The 17,500-nt window shown below is 43.2% G+C and overlaps 1 protein-coding gene across 2 annotated transcripts in view; it reads right to left on the reverse strand.

Annotated features, from left to right (window-relative positions):
• LOC118377459 (FYVE, RhoGEF and PH domain-containing protein 1-like) overlaps positions 1-17,500 on the reverse strand; it is a 139,960-nt gene that overhangs the window by 15,488 nt on the left and 106,972 nt on the right. For both annotated transcript variants that reach the window (XM_052481288.1, XM_052481289.1), the window contains exons 8-11: positions 10,916-10,974; positions 2,223-2,369; positions 1,467-1,639; positions 1,173-1,305 (exon numbers count right to left, since the gene is read on the reverse strand). In XM_052481288.1, coding sequence (XP_052337248.1) covers positions 1,173-1,305; positions 1,467-1,639; positions 2,223-2,369; positions 10,916-10,974 — 512 coding nt within the window. The remainder of the gene's footprint in view (positions 1-1,172; positions 1,306-1,466; positions 1,640-2,222; positions 2,370-10,915; positions 10,975-17,500) is intronic.

Consider the following 17,500-nt stretch of genomic DNA (forward strand, 5'->3'; position numbering starts at 1 on the left):
TAGGGACTAGGTGTTAGGGGCTAGGGATTAGGGGCTAAGGGTTAGGTGCTAGGGGTTATGGGCTAGGGAGTAGGGGTTAGGGGTTAGAGGCTAGGGGTTTAAGGCTAGGGGTTAGGGCTAGGGGTTATGGGCTAGCGGTTAGGGCTAGGGGTTAGGGGCTAGAGGTTATGGGCTAGGGAGTAGGGGTTAGGGGCTAGGGGTTTAGGGCTAGGGGTTATGGGCTAGGGGTTAGGGCTAGGGGTTAGGGGCTAGGAGTTTAAGGCTAGGGGTTAGGGCTAGGGGTTAGGGGCTTGGGGTTATGGGCTAGAGAGTAGGGGTTAGGGGCTAGGGGTTTAGGGATAGGGGTTTAGGGATAGGGGTTATGGGCTAGGGGTTAGGGGTTAGGGGCAATATAGTATCTTACAGGTGAGTTGGGAGGAGTGTAGTCCTAGGAGCTAGGGGTTAGGGGTTAGGGGTTTAGGGGTTAGGGACTAGGGGTTAGGGGCAATATAGTATCTTACAGGTGAGTTGGGAGGAGTGTAGTCCTAGGGGTTAGGGGTTAGGGGGGGCTAGGGGGGGTTAGGGGTTAGGGTTAGGGCTAGGGGTTAGGGGTTAGGGGTTAGGGGTTAGGGCTAGGGGTTAGGGGGGTTAGGGGTTAGGGCTAGGGGTTAGGGGTTAGGGACTAGGGGATAGGGGTTAGGGGTTAGGGGATAGGGGTTAGGGACTAGGGGTTAGGGACTAGGGGTTAGGGCTAGGGGTTAGGGACTAGGGGTTAGGGACTAGGGGTTAGGGGTTAGGGGTTAGGGCTAGGGGTTAGGGACTAGGGGTTAGGGGCAATATAGTATCTTACAGGTGAGTTGGGAGGAGTGTAGTCCTAGGGGCTAGGGGTTAGGGGTTAGGGGTTAGGGGTTAGGGCTAGGGGTTAGGGACTAGGGGTTAGGGGCTAGGGGTTAGGGGTTAGGGGTTAGGGCTAGGGGTTAGGGACTAGGGGTTAGGGACTAGGGGTTAGGGGTTAGGGGTTAGGGTTAGGGGTTAGGGCTAGGGGTTAGGGACTAGGGGTTAGGGACAATTAGTATCTTACAGGGGTTGGGGGAGTGTAGTTAGGGGTTAGGGGTTAGGGGTTAGGGACTAGGGGTTAGGGACTAGGGGTTAGGGGTTAGGGGTTAGGGACTGGGGGTTGTATAGTATCTTACAGGTGAGTTGGGAGGAGTGTAGTCCTCATCTCGGAGAGAACAGTTGAGATGGTGGAATGTGGCGAGCGTCTGTTCATGTCTTTGGATAGTGGCCTGGATAGCTTGGATCCAATCTCTCTTCTCTTCTTCAGTCCTACTCACAATAGACAAATGGCTTTGAGTTAAATATTAATTGCAATTCATTGTGAAATGTGTCCATTGCTAAAAGCAGAGATTATTTAAAAAAATAAAAAATAATGTAACAACTCAAAAGCTTCTAATTCAAGATAGAGGAAGAGAATGCGCTGCCCTCACCTGGCCTGGAGCTCTAGTGAGCGCTGTTTCCCAGACACCAGGAAGGTTCTGGGAACGTTAACGCTGCTGCTCTCCTTCAGCTCCATCCCATCCACATCAATCCTGGCCCTCACCCCAAACTTCTGACCAATCAACCTCAGTTTAGGGACGCAGTACAATAACCTATCATTGAACTGCAGAGAGAGAGAGGGGGGAGACAGAGAGAGAGAGAGAGAGAGAGAGAGAGAGAGAGAGGGGAGAGAGAGAGAGACAGAGAGAGAGAGAGAGAGAGAGAGAGAGAGAGAGAGACAGAGAGAGAGAGAGAGAGAGAGAGAGAGAGAGAGACAGACAGACAGACAGACAGACAGACAGAGAGACAGAGAGAGAGAGAGAGAGAGAGAGAGACAGAGAGAGAGAGAGAGAGAGAGAGAGAGAGAGAGACAGAGAGAGAGAGAGAGAGAGAGAGAGAGAGAGACAGACAGACAGACAGACAGACAGAGAGAGAGAGAGAGAGAGACAGAGAGAGAGAGAGAGAGAGAGAGAGAGAGAGAGAGAGAGAGACAGACAGACAGACAGACAGACAGACAGACAGACAGACAGACAGAGAGAGAGAGAGAGAGAGAGAGAGAGAGAGAGAGACAGAGACAGACAGTATTAGTTGCATTTTAGATTCACAACATAAATCACAACATGATTTAAAGCAGTGAACAGTGTTCGCCCCAACGTATCAACAGCTTTGCCATTTTCACACTCCCACTGTTACAATGACTCACTCACCAGGATGAGGTATCTGTCCTGTGAGGTGCCGTTCTTAGCCGACAGTTTGAGGATGTGTCCCTCCTTGATGAGTTCGTTGGTAGGGTTAACGATGTCCTCCTCTCCTCCCAGCAACTCATACACCTTCAGCAGTTTACGCATACGCTCCTGTATGATACACACACAGGATGTCAATGTGCTGCGCAAGGGAACAAAAAACCTTTGCACAATGCACTTTCGCACATCTACAGATGTAGGATCGTAATTTGATCACTCATTTATTTTTAATTTTTTTTGCTGAGAATTTTCCTGCCCGGCAGGAAATGCAAATTTGTAGTGTATTTGAATTTTAAAAAATGTCTAAAGTTTGTCATTTACACTTTCAAGTTACAGACTTGATTAGCTAAAATGAAAAATGTATTAACTTCTACAAGAATGTCCATGAATTATAATCCACATAATAAATCAAATTTTCTGTTGCTGCTGGCTCAAATTAAGATCCTACATCCGTATACTAACAACTTAACACAGGTGTGTAGGAGAATCAAAAACCTGAAATAGACCGTGTATAGTTGGAAATAAACATGAAATAAAGTGCTTTAGTCACAGGTACACTCACTGCTTAAAACCACATGGTACTCTGAGTAATCAGTCTTATTCAAATTCATTCAGATATATTTGCTGAGAAAATAACGATTAGGTAGAACACTATGCAGAAGACACTGTTGAAGGAGAACACTATGCAAATCAAATCAAAGTTTATTTGTCACGTGCACCGAATACAACAGGTGTAGGTAGACCTTACAGTGAAATGCTTACTTCCAGGCTCTAACCAATAGTGCAAAAAAGGTATGAGGTGAACAATAGGTAAGTAAAGACATTTAAAAAATGTAAAAAGACAGGCTATGTACTGTAGCAAGGCTATGAAAGTAGTGAGGCTACATACAGACACCGGTTAGTCGGGCTGATTGAAGTAGTATGTACATGTAGATATGGTTAAAGTGACTATGCATATATATATGTTGAACAGAGAGTAGCAGCAGCGTAAAAGAGGGGGTTGGCGGGTGGTGGGACACAATGCAGATAGCCCGGTTAGCCAATGTGTTGGGAGCACTGGTTGGTCGGCCCAATTCAGGTAGTATGCACATGAATGTATAGTTAAAATGACTATGCATATATGATAAACAGAGAGTAGCAGCGTAAAAGACGGGTTGGGGGGTTGGAGGGGGCACACAATGCAAATCGTCCGGGTAGCCATTTGATTACCTGTTCAGAGTCTTATGGCTTGAAGGGGTAAAACTGTTGAGATGCCTTGTTGTCCTAGATTTGGCACTCCGGTACCGCTTGCCATGAACAGTCTATGACTGGGGTGGCTGGGCTCTTTGACCATTTTTAGGGCCTTCCTCTGACACCGCCTGGTGTAGAGGTCCTGGATGGAAGGCAGCTTAACCCCGGTGATCTACTGGGGAGATCGCACTACCCTCTGTAGTGCCTTGCGGTTGGAGGCCAGAGCAACTGCTGTCCCAGGCAGTGATGCAACCAACTCTCGATGTTGCAGCTGTAGAACCTTTGAGGATCTCAGGACCAATGCCAAATATTTTTAGTTTCCTGAGGGGAATAGGCTTTGTCATGCCCTCTTCAAGACTGTCTTGGTGTGTTTGGACCATTCTAGTTTGCTGTTGATGTGGACACCAAGGAACTTGAAGATCTCAACCTGCTCCACTACAGTCCCGTCAATGAGAATGGGGGCGTGCTCGGTCCTCCTTTTCCTGTAGTCCACAATCATCACCTTAGTCTTGGTTATGCTGAGGGATAGGTTGTTATTCTGTCACCACCCGGCCAGATCTCTGACCTCCTCCCTATAGGCTGTCTCGTCGTTGTCGGTGATCAGGCCTACAACTGTCGTGTTGTCTGCAAACTTAATGACGGTGTTGGGAATCATGCTTGGCCATGCAGTCGTGGGTGAACAGGGAGTACAGGAGGGGACTGAGCACGTACCCCTGGGGAGCTCCAGTGTTGAGGATCAGCGTGGCAGATGTGTTGCTACCTACCCTCACCACCTGAGGCGGCCCGTCAGGAAGTCCAAGATCCAGTTGCAGAGGGAGGTGTTTAGTCCCAGGATCCTTAGCTTAGTGGGGCGGCAGGGTAGCCTAGTGGTTAGAGTGTTGGACTAGTAACCGAAAGGTTGCAAGTTCGAATCCCCGAGCTGACAAGGTACAGATCTGTCGTTGTGCCCCTGAACAGCCAGTTAACCCAGAATATACTGTTCCTAGGCCATCATTGAAAATAAGAATTTGTTCTTATCTGACTTGCCTAGAAAATAAAGGTTAAATTAAAAATTAAAAGTGATGAGCTTTGAGGGTACTATGGTGTTGAAAGCTGAGCTGTAGTCAATGAATGGCATTCTCACATAGGTGTTCCTTTTGTCCAGGTGGGAAAGAGCAGTGTGGAGTGCAGTAGATCATCTGTGGAGCTGTTTGGGCGGTATGCAAATTAGAGTGGGTCTAGAGTTTCTGGGATAATGGTGTTGATGTGAGCCCTTACCAGCCTTTCAAAGCACTTCATGGCTACGGACGTGAGTGCTACAGGTCTGTAGTCATTTAGGCAGGTTACCTTTGTGTTCTTGGGCACAGGGACTATGGTGATCTGCTTGAAACATGTTGGTATTACAGACTCAATCAGGGACACGTTGAAAATGTCAGTGAAGACTCCTGCCAGTTGGTCAGCACATGCCCGGAGCACACGTCCTGGTAATCCGTCTGGAGAGCCTTGTGTATGTTGACCTGTTTAAAGGTCTTACTCACGTCGGCTACGAGAGCGTGATCACAAAGTCGTCCGGAACAGCTGACGCTCTCATGCATGCCTCAGTGTTGCTTGCCTCGAAGGAGCATAGAAGTGTTTACTGTCTGGTAGGCTCATGTCACTGGGCAGCTCTTGGCTGTGCTTCTCTTTGTAGTCTGTAATAGTTTGCAAACCCTGCCACGTCCGACATAGCGTCAGAGCCGGTGGAGTATGATTCAATCTTAGTCCCGTATTGATGTTTTCCCCGTTTGATGATTCGTCGCAGGGCATAGCGGGATTTCTTGTGAGGGTTAGAGTCCCGCACCTTGAAAGCGGCAGCTCTACCCTTTAGCTCAGTGCGAATGTTGCCTGTAATCCATGGCTTCTGGTTGGGGTATGTACGTACAGTCACTGTAGGGACGACGTCCACAATGCACTTATTATTATTTATAAAGCCAGTGACTGATGTGGTGTACTCCTCAATGCCATCGGAAGAATCCCGGAACATGTTCCAGTCTGTGATAGCAAAACAGTCCTGTAGTTTAGCATCTGCTTCATCTGACCACTTGTTTATAGACTGAGTCACTGGTGCTTCCTGCTTTAATTTTCGCTTGTAAGCAGGAATCAGGAGGATAGAGTTGTTGTCGGATTTACAGAATGCAGAATATACTGTTGAAGGAGATCACTATGCAGAATATACTGTTGAAGGAGAACACTATGCAGAATATACTGTTGAAGGAGATCACTATGCAGAATATACTGTTGAAGGAGAACACTATGCAGAATATACTGTTGAAGGAGAACACTATGCAGAATATACTGTTGAAGGAGATCACTATGCAGAATATACTGTTGAAAGAGAACACTATGCAGAATGTGCCACAGCTACAGTATTTGGTGAAGAACTATGTGTGTGTGGGGGGGGGCAGTGATCAGTGGGTCAGCTGTTTGTTCCCCCGCACCCACCCGCAATTGTTAATAACTATATGAGACAAAGTGAATAACACACCTGCACCCAACCCTAACCCCTTAAATATAGAACATATGCTGTAGGCCACAGTGAAGGACAGCCAAATGATTTTTTTTGCCTATCATTTCCAACATTTTGATATGCTATTTGTGAGTCAACTTATCTATAATTAGATCCATGCAGCTTCTCTTCAGTCATTACTTGTTTCCCTAGAAGACTAAATAAATCCCTACTCACCAGAATGATGTCATAAATGGATAGAATGAATGATGTCATAAATGGATAGAATGAATGATGTCATAAATGGATTGAATGAATGAGTCATAAATGGATAGAATGAATGATGTCATAAATGGATAGAATAAATGATGTCATAAATGGATAGAATGAATGATGTCATAAATGGATAGAACGAATGAAGTCATAAATGGATAGAATGAATGATGTCAAAAAATGGATAGAATGAATGATGTCATAAATGGATAGAATGAATGATGTCATCTGTTAATTATTTCTATAAATGGATTGAATGAATGATATTGGTAAAGTTTGCTGATAAAGATAGCACCTTTACAGACGTTCTCTTCTAACTGTGGTTGTAGTACTATAAGTTTTACGATGCTGATAAAGATAGCACCTTTACAGACGGTCCTAACTGTGGTTGTAGTACTATAAGTTTTTACGATGCTGATAAAGATAGCACCTTTACAGACGGTCCCTAAATTAGCATTCATTCTCTCAAGATGCTGAAAGAAAGAAATCATATTTCTCCTCTCCAGTCAAAATGTGCATTTGGTGTATAATTCAACTGCATGAAATGCTTAAATCTGTTAATTATTTCTGAGTTAACAGGCTATGTGACTATAGACTGACAGTTAACATTAGACTCCTGTTCAGGTCTATAACTTTAGACTACTGTTCTGGTCCTCTTCTATAACATTAGAATACTGTTCTGGTCCTCTGTTCTGGTCCTCTGTTCTGGACTCTGTTCTGGTCCTCTCTTCTATAACATTAGACTACTGTTCTGGTCCTCTCTTCTATAACAGACTACTGTTCTGGTCCTCTCTTCTATAACATTAGACTACTGTTCTGGTCCTCTCTTCTATAACATTAGACTACTGTTCTGGTCCTCTCTTCTATAACATTAGACTACTGTTCTGGTCCTCTCTTCTATAACAGACTACTGTTCTGGTCCTCTCTTCTATAACATTAGACTACTGTTCTGGTCCTCTCTTCTATAACAGACTACTGTTCTGGTCCTCTCTTCTATAACATTAGACTACTGTTCTGGTCCTCTCTTCTATAACAGACTGTTCTGGTCCTCTCTTCTATAACAGACTACTGTTCTGGTCCTCTTCTATAACAGACTACTGTTCTGGTCCTCTCTTCTATAACATTAGACTACTGTTCTGGTCCTCTCTTCTATAACATTAGACTACTGTTCTGGTCCTCTCTTCTATAACATTAGACTACTGTTCTGGTCCTCTCTTCTATAACATTAGACTACTGTTTTGGTCCTCTCTTCTATAACAAACTACTGTTCTGGTCCTCTCTTCTATAACATTAGACTACTGTTCTGGTCCTCTCTTCTATAACATTAGACTACTGTTCTGGTCCTCTCTTCTATAACATTAGAATACTGTTCTGGTCCTCTCTTCTATAACATTAGACTACTGTTCTGGTCCTCTCTTCTATAACATTAGACTACTGTTCTGGTCCTCTCTTCTATAACATTAGACTACTGTTCTGGTCCTCTCTTCTATAACATTAGACTACTGTTCTGGTCCTCTCTTCTATAACATTAGACTACTGTTCTGGTCCTCTCTTCTATAACATTAGACTACTGTTCTGGTCCTCTCTTCTATAACATTAGACTACTATTGCACAATAATTATACATCTATGGATTTTAACACGTACTGTTTTCTCTTTACATCAACTACCTGCCACCCAGACATGTTCAGAGGGGATTGTGGATTATAACATTAGACCCGTCCTTTTTTGCCTTGCCTACTGAAGAAAAATATAAAAAACATTATATACTGTTTTGGCCTGTTTCTATAACATTAGTTATTTTGGCATTCTATAACATTAGACTACTGTTCAGTTTGCAAACATTGTAAAAACTGTTAAAGTTCTTAGCTAGCAAGTTTGCAGTCATCATCATGAATCAAGTTGACAATCTACTGGCAAATCTGTTTTCAATCCTTGTCATGTGAGACGAAATGATGAAGAGATATTTAGATAAAAAATACTGTGCTCTGGTCCATTCTTCTAAAACATTAGACTACTGTTCTGGAAATCTTCAAATTCAACAATGAGTGGTTTGGAAGGAATCAGTGACTAACTGCAAGCATTGCAAAGCAATCACTAGCCTGCTATTCAGTGGAGTAGGGTGTCTGGGACAAGTCTGTGTTTGGTCTCTTTTCCAAACTTCAAAGGATAAACATTCAACATTGGCCATGGTGTCCATCCAGCATGACTTCTGGTCCCACGTTCAAAACAACTGGAAACTCAGAACTGGGAAATGTCAGACTTCAGTGAGTTCAAGACAACTGGGAACTCTGAGAAAACAGAGCTACTGACTGGAAAATACACTTTGAAAGGTCATCCAACTCTGAATTCCAAGTTGGGAACTCGGGCCTCTTTCTCAAGCTCCAACTTGAAGATCACTGACGTCATGATTTGAACTAGTTTGTACATCTCAATTGTCAGTAAAAAACACATTTGTTTAAGCAAGTCAGCTATGTTTTTCTAAAAGGTAGTAAATGAGGCTGAATGAACTGTTTCGCTGCCAGACAAGGTTCTGCTGAAAACCAGGTGTAGCAGTGGTAAAGTTGTTTTGTGTTGTGTTGTGTAGTGTTGTGTTGTGCCTTTGTGTTGTGTTGTGTCGTGTCTTGTTAACATTAGACTTGTTTGTCCCTTTCTATAGTGTTGTGTTGTGTAGTGTTGTGTATAACATTAGTGTAGTGTTGTGTTGTCTTCGTGTAGTGTTGTGTTGTTTTGTGTAGTGTTGTGTTGTCTTAGTATAACATTGACTAGTGTTTTGTTGTCTTGTGTAAGTGTAGTACTGTGTTGGTCCTGTGTTGTGTAGTGTTGTGTAGTGTTGTGTAGTGTAGTGTTGTGTTGTGTTGTGTTGTGTTGTATAACAAACTAGTGTTGTGTAGTGTCTTGTATGTGACTACTGTTCTGTAGTGTTGTGTAGTAACAAACTACTGTTTTGGTTGTCTTCTATAACATTAGACTACTGTTCTGTTGTGTTCTATAACAAACTACTGTTTGTAGTGTTGTGTATGTGTTGTGTAGTGTAGTGTTGTGTTGTGTTGTGTCAACCCATCTGTAGTGTTGTGTAGTGTTGTGTAGTGTAGTGTTGTGTTGTGTTGTGTTGTGTTGTGTAGTGTTGTGTAGTGCCATTGTAAAAAAGTGTTGTGTTTGCAGTCATCATCATGAATCAAGTTGACAATCTACTGGCAAATCCTTTTCAAGTGTTGTCATGTGTTGTGTTGAAGAGATATTATAGTTGTGTAGTGTTGTGTTGCCATTGGACAAAAACATTAGTTGGAAATTGCAAATTCAACAATGAGTGTTGAAGTAGTGTTGTGTTGTGCCTGTATTAGTCTTGTGTTGTGTAGTGTTGTGTTGTGTAGTGTAGTGTTGTGTTGTGTTTCGTGTAGTGTTGTGTTGTTTTTGTGTAGTGTTGTGTTGTGTAGTGTTGTGTAGTGTTTTGTTGTGTTGTGTAAGTGTTGTGTTGTGTTGTGTTGTGTTGTGTAGTGTTGTGGTGTTGTGCATGTTGTGCCACGTGTTGTGTTGTGTTGTGACTTGTGTTGTGTTGTGTAGTGACTGTGAAAATACAGTGTTGTGTCAGTGTCTGTGTTGGGAACTAGTGTTGTGTAGTGTTGTGATCAGTGTCATGTTTGTGTTTGTAGTCTCAAGTGTCAGTAAAACACACATTTGTTTGCAAGTGCTAGTTTTTGTAAAAGGTGTTGTGCTGTGAAGTGTTTGCTGCCAGACAAGGCTCTGTGAAAACCAGGTGTTGTGTTGGTAGTGTTGTGTTGTGTTGTGTTGTGTTGTGTAGTGTTGTGTAGTGTTGTGTAGTGTAGTGTAGTGTAGTGTTGTGTAGTGTTGTGTTGTGTTGTGTAGTGTTGTGTAGTGTTGTGTAGTGTTGGAGTGCTCTGCAGTGTTGTCACCATCTTTCTGATTGTGTGTAGTGTAGTGTAGTGTTGTGCAGTCTTTGTGTAGTGTTGTGTAGTGTTGTGTAGTGACTCACCATCTTTGTGATAGCTGTGTGTTGTGCTCTGCAGTGTGAAAGGACTCACCATCTTTCTGATAGCTGTGTTGGAGTGCTCTGCAGTGTGAAAGGACTCACCATCTTTCTGATGGCAGTGTTGGAGTGCTCTGCAGTGTGAAAGGACTCACCATCTTTCTGATAGCTGTGTTGGAGTGCTCTACAGTGTGAAAGGACTCACCATCTTTCTGATAGCTGTGTTGGAGTGCTCTGCAGTGTGAAAGGACTCACCATCTTTCTGATAGCTGTGTTGGAGTGCTCTACAGTGTGAAAGGACTCACCATCTTTCTGATAGCTGTGTTGGAGTGCTCTGCAGTGTGAAAGGACTCACCATCTTTCTGATAGCTGTGTTGGAGTGCTCTGCAGTGTGAAAGGACTCACCATCTTTCTGATGGCTGTGTTGGAGTGCTCTGCAGTGTGAAAGGACTCACCATCTTTCTGATGGCTGTGTTGGAGTGCTCTGCAGTGTGAAAGGACTCACCATCTTTCTGATGGCTGTTGGAGTGCTCTGCAGTGTGAAAGGACTCACCATCTTTCTGATAGCTGTGTTGGAGTGCTCTGCAGTGTGAAAGGACTCACCATCTTTCTGATAGCTGTGTTGGAGTGCTCTACAGTGTGAAAGGACTCACCATCTTTCTGATAGCTGTGTTGGAGTGCTCTGCAGTGTGAAAGGACTCACCATCTTTCTGATAGCAGTGTTGGAGTGCTCTGCCGCTGTGGCGATCAACTCCAGAGATTCTGAAAAGACACAAGAGACTTTGTTACTACAACAAAAATATTCCTGCATTTCCCTTGAATGAATTGGAAGTAATAATATATATATATATATTTGTATAATAATATATTTTATTTGCATAGCTCTTTTCATATCATAGAGCACTCAAACTCAACTCTGGACCTCGAAGCCACTTCCACTTCATTTTTTTTATTAGACCAGTGACACCACTAATTAGACCAGTGACACCACTAATTAGACCAGTGACACCACTAATTAGACCAGTGACACCACTAATTAGACCAGTGACACCACTAATTAGACCAGTGACACCAGGCTTGTGGAATTAATTATCAGGTAAAACAGAAAACCAACAAGCTCCGGACCTCATAGGGTAAGAGTTGAATACTCCTGTCATTGCGAGTCTCAGACTGGTTCACAATTTAACGAAAACATAGAGTTAGTAAGAGAGCCCGTCAAGCCAAATAGTGTCCACCTGCCAAAAAGTATCTCCCCTTGCATTATAATGGGATTCAATGAACTCTATCTTTCGTTGCTCGGAATGTTGCTGGAACTCGCAAAATTCTGACCGGATTACGTAATGAACCAAAGCACCCGTTGCTATGTTGGTTGCTTGGGCTCTATTTTTTGCCCTGTAGCGGTCGCGGAGGACGGAGGATGCGGGCAGTTCTAGTTCACCTCATAAAAGCTTGATTGGTTAATGCGCAAATGTATTACCTCAGAATCGCTCTCCAAGGACAGTGTTTTTGACGGTGACTACCTGCTGACTACCTGCTGACTACCTGCTGACTACCTACTGACTACACACTGACTACCTGCTGACTACCTGCTGACTACCTGCTGACTACCTGCTGACTACACACTGACTGACTACTCCCTACTACTGACTACCTACTGACTACACTGACTACCTATGACTACCTACTGACTCCCTACTACCTGCTGACTACCTACTGACTACCTACTGACTACCTGATGACTACCTACTGACTACACACTGACTACCTACTGACTACCTACTGACTACCTGCTGACTACCTACTGACTACCTACTGACTACCTGCTGACTACCTACTGACTACACACTGGCTACCTACTGACTACCTACTGACTACCTGCTGACTACCTACTGACTACCTACTGACTACCTGCTGACTACCTACTGACTACACACTGACTACCTACTGACTACCTGCTGACTACCTACTGACTACACACTGACTACCTGTTGACTACCTACTGACTACACACTGACTACCTACTGACTACCTGCTGACTACCTGCTGACTACCTACTGACTACCTGCTGACTACCTACTGACTACCTGCTGACTACCTGCTGACTACCTACTGACTACCTGCTGACTACCTACTGACTACCTGCTGACTACCTACTGACTACCTGCTGACTACCTACTGGACTACCTGCTGACTACCTACTGACTACCTACTGACTAACTACTGACTACCTACTGACTACCTGCTGACTACCTACTGACTACCTGCTGACTACCTACGGACTACCTACTGACTGATTACAGACACCTGTGTCTTTTGACACTATATAAACGAGTCATCCCGCAGTGTTTGTGATTATACCCCGATGAAGACAGCTTGGCTGTCGAAACGTTGGTATTCAATTTTTGCATCTGAGCTCAAAGTGTGCGGCTCTCTTTTATTTTCAAGACTACCTGCTGACTACCTACTGACTACCTACTGACTACCTGCTGACTACCTACTGACTACCTACTGACTACCTACTGACTACCTACTGACTACACACTGACTACCTGCTGACTACCTACTGACTACCTACTGACTACACACTGACTACCTGCTGACTACCTACTGACTACCTACTGACTACCTACTGACTGAAGAGACCGAAAAGAGAGCACTCTTTCTTTAACCTATATTTGTCTTTATATAAGACAATGCTGTTAAATAGGAAGAAGTAATTTAATCTGTTTTTAGATTTTAGATTGACATTGCTAGCCTTTACAAAAATGAATTTGTTGCGGCAAACTTCCTGCAGGTTTGTGACAAATTCTCTGTAAACTACATAGTGTACCACAAAATATTTGCCAGAAGTTTGCAAATGTTGTTACTCGTGTTGAATCTGCTGCCAACCTTTGGCAGCAATCATTTGTATTGCCACTAGTGTCACGCCTTGGTCTTAGTATTTTGTGTTTTCTTTAATTATTTGGTCAGGCCAGGGTGTGACATGGGTTTATGTTGTTGTTTTTCGTATTGGGGTTTTTGTATTATTGGGATTGCGGCTGAGTAGGGCTGTTGTATGGGCTTGGCTGCCTGAGGCGGTTCTCAATCAGAGTCAGGTGATTCTCGTTGTCTCTGATTGGGAACCGTATTTAGGTAGCCTGGTTTCGCTTTGTATTTCGTGGGTGATTGTTCCTGTCTCTGTGTAGTTTCACCAGATAGGCTGTAATTAGGTTTCACGTTCCGTTTTTTTTTTTTTTTGTATAATTATAAGTTATTTCATGTATCGCGATCTCTTTATTAAAGACATGAGTAACCACTACGCTGCATTTCGGTCCGACTCTCTTTCTACAAACGAAGAACGCCGTTACAACTAGTGGCAAACTGTTCACCAGAGGGGGATTTTTCTCTCAAGATTTGATTCTGTGGAAAACCTGTGGAAACAAGTTCCAACCAATCAGGGGGTTTAGAAACTTTACCAAATGGAAACCATGCTATTTCCTCATGCCACCAGTGTGTGAAGTCCATCAGAATAATTGCAGGTATTCTAGTGCGACTGAGTGACTGACGAGTTTGAAACTGCATATTTTATTTAAGACAGATTAAGGGTGTTTTGGCTGATGAAAACAGTAACTAACAAATGTTATGAATTTTGAATTTGATGGTCATTCAGGGTAAAAATAGGTTGTCCTATCATAATTAGGTAGCTGGCTAACGTTAGCTCGGCATTTTAACACCATAGTGCCGTCCAAGCTCGTCATCAAGCTCGAGACCCTGGGCAACTGGGTACTGGACTTCCTGACAGGCCGCCCCCCAGGTGGTGAGGGTAGGCAACAACATCTCCACCCCGCTGATCCTCAACACTGGGGCCCCACAAGGGTGCGTTCTGAGCCCTCTCCTGTACTCCCTGTTCACCCATGACTGCGTGGCCACGCACGCCTCCAACTCAATCATCAAGTTTGCGGACGACACAACAGTGGTAGGCATGATTACCAACAACGACGAGACTGCCTACTGGGAGGAGGTGAGGGCCCTCGGAGTGTGGTGTCAGAAAAATAACCTCACACTCAACGTCAACAAAACTAAGGAGATGATTGTGGACTTCAGGAAACAGCAGAGGGAACACCCCCCTATCCACATCGATGGTAGTGGAGAGGGTAGTAAGTTTTAAGTTCCTCGGCGTACACATCACAGACAAACTGAATTGGTCCACCCACACAGACAGCATCGTGAAGAAGGCGCAGCAGCGCCTCTTCAACCTCAGGAGGCTGAAGAAATTTGGCTTGTCACCAAAAGCACTCACAAACTTCTACAGATGCACAATCGAGAGCATCCTGTCGGGCTGTATCACCGCCTGGTACGGCAACTGCTCCGCCCACAACCGTAAGGCTCTCCAGAGGGTAGTGAGGTCTGCACAACGCATCACCGGGGCAAACTACCTGCCCTCCAGGACACCTACACCACCCGAAGTCACAGGAAGGCCATAAAGATTATCAAGGACAACAACCACCCGAGCCACTGCCTGTTCACCCCGCTATCATCCAGAAGGCGAGGTCAGTACAGGTGCATCAAAGCTGGGACCGAGAGACTGAAAAACAGCTTCTATCTCAAGGCCATCAGACTGTTAAACAGCCACCACTAACATTGAGTGGCTGCTGCCATCACACTGTCATTGACACTGACTCAACTCCAGCCACTTTAATAATGAGAATTGATGGGAAATTATGTAAAATATATCACTAGCCACTTTAAACAATGCTACCTAATATAATGTTTACATACCCTACACTATTCATCTCATATGTATACGTATATACTGTACTCTATATCATCTACTGCATCCTTATGTAATACATGTATCACTAGCCACTTTAACTATGCCACTTTGTTTACATACTCATCTCATATGTATATACTGCACTCAATACCATCTACTGTATCTTGCCTATGCCGCTCTGTACCATCACTCATTCATATATCTTTATGTACATATTCTTTATCCCCTTACACTTGTGTCTATAAGGTAGTAGTTTTGGAATTGTTAGCTAGATTACTTGTTGATTATTACTGCATTGTCGGAACTAGAAGCACAAGCATTTCGCTACACTCGCACTAACATCTGCTAACCATGTGTATGTGACAAATAACATTTGATTTGATTTGCTTTGATTTCCTGTTCTCCAGGACCTAGGGGTTCTGCCCAACACCCAGACCTGGATCCACCTGATGTTCTCCATTTCCTGTTCTCCAGGACCTAGGGGTTCTGCCCAACACCCAGACCCAGAACCACCTGATGTCCTCCATTACCAACCACCCTCCAACTTTTCATTACATCATCTACAGCTACTGTTATTGTCATGTTGTCATTATCTGATAAGAAAGTTCTCTTGTTCTGTCATACTGGGCACATAATATGTGAGATAAACAGATGAACTAAAAACACGAGCACTGCCAACACTCAGAACAAAGAGAGCAGCAGTGCCTGGACTTCGCCGTCTCCCTCTTCAAGTCCCCCTTCTGAGACTAGCTGCCTGTTGAGAACAAGTGACAGGCAGAGTCTCCCACCCGCACAGCATCCTCCTCTCCTCTCTATTCTACACACCAGAATGCACTATTTCAGTCTGTGATTGCCATGTGAGTGTACAAAAAAACATGTGAAAATAAATTAATGACACACCTGCACCACAAAAATCTTCAATATTGCCAGTTTGGTATTCACAGCTGTATTCATTCAGTATTTTAGTCTATGATTGCCATTGCCAGTATACCAAAAAAAATCTGTGAAAATACATTATATATGCCATTTAGCAGATGCTTTTATCCAAAGCGACTTACAGTCACGTGTGCATACATTCTACGTATGGGTGGTCCCGGGAATCGAACCCACTACCCTGGCGTTACAAGCGCCATGCTCTACCAACTGAGCGACAGAAGGACCACATGAAACACCTGAACCAAAAAATGTCAACGTTTAAATATTTCTATGTTAAATACCAGTTGGTTTTCACATCTGTTTCACAAGGAGCTCATTATTGTAAATTGTAACATATCCCTTGATGGTATTTGTTAGTTCAACATTGTTCATTATTGTATCCTAGGACCTACAATAGGTATATATCTATTCAACCACAAGGGGGTGCTAACTAGCTATTAAAGATAGATTAAAAAAATTATAAAAAATTAAAATAAATCATAACATTATTTCATTGTAGACAAGACAAGAGGAGGGATGTATTTTTATTTTTTTATTGAACCTTTATTTAACTCGGCTGCACAAAATAAAAAAAACATGACAGCCTGACTAGTATATCAAATGGATTTGCGGATGAATGTAAACGAGCTGACTTTCTGATCTGTAAGTAACTTTAACACCTTACACACCTTCTTTTTGCTATTTCCAAAACGTAGCAACGTTTAACACATGGATTTCATGTTGTTGAAATGTTAAAGGTGCAATATGCAGAAATTGCTCTGTCATTTCCTGGTTGCTAAAATTTCTAATCATTTTTAGTTTATGTGACAAAAACAAGCAATTCATAGTGTAGAGAATTATTGTACAATCTAAACGGCTGTAAAATATATTTTCAATAACCGTACATTTTGTATTTACAGTTGTTTGAAGCAAAACCAAAAGTCGTTAGACGGAAAACAAACACTTAAAGAACGGGAAGCATAGAAATAGCCCACCTAGAACAGATCCTCCCCTTCTTAGACTTGCTTTCAGCGAGAATGACAGATCTATAACTCACATTTCTATGTGAATTCAGTCGGGTCGCCCCAAAAAAGTTACATATTGCAAGGTACCCAAAAGTACTGTAGTTTGAAGTAAGTGTTTTAATCTTCTTCGCTAATCAAATATCAATAAAACAGAGAAATTGTAGTGGAAAGCTTGGTTTACAAGGGGTTGAAAATAAAGTCATTTTAGCTGTAATGATCTCCAAAATCCGACCCATTAGGTCATCACACCGTTGATATACTGTTGTGATGCAGGGGACATATTGATGGGCTTTCTCTATTTTAAAGGGCGTTCCATTTCTTCTTCTACTACTTCTATGAGTAGGTAAACAAACTGAAATGGTGCCATACTGCCCCCTGGAGGGTGATGTCTGAACAGGTTTAAAGACAAGGTTGGTGATTTTACTGCCCCCTGGAGGGTGTAATCTGAACAGGTATTTTAATTTTACCTTTATTTAACCAGGCAAGTCAGTTAAAGAACACATTCTTATTTACAATGACGGCCTGGGAACAGTGGGTTAACTGCCTGTTCAGGGGCAGAACGACAGATTTGTACCTTGTCAGCTCGGGGGTTTGA

Source organism: Oncorhynchus keta, chromosome 27 (genome assembly GCF_023373465.1).
Source record: "Oncorhynchus keta strain PuntledgeMale-10-30-2019 chromosome 27, Oket_V2, whole genome shotgun sequence".
Lineage (NCBI taxonomy): Eukaryota > Metazoa > Chordata > Actinopteri > Salmoniformes > Salmonidae > Oncorhynchus > Oncorhynchus keta.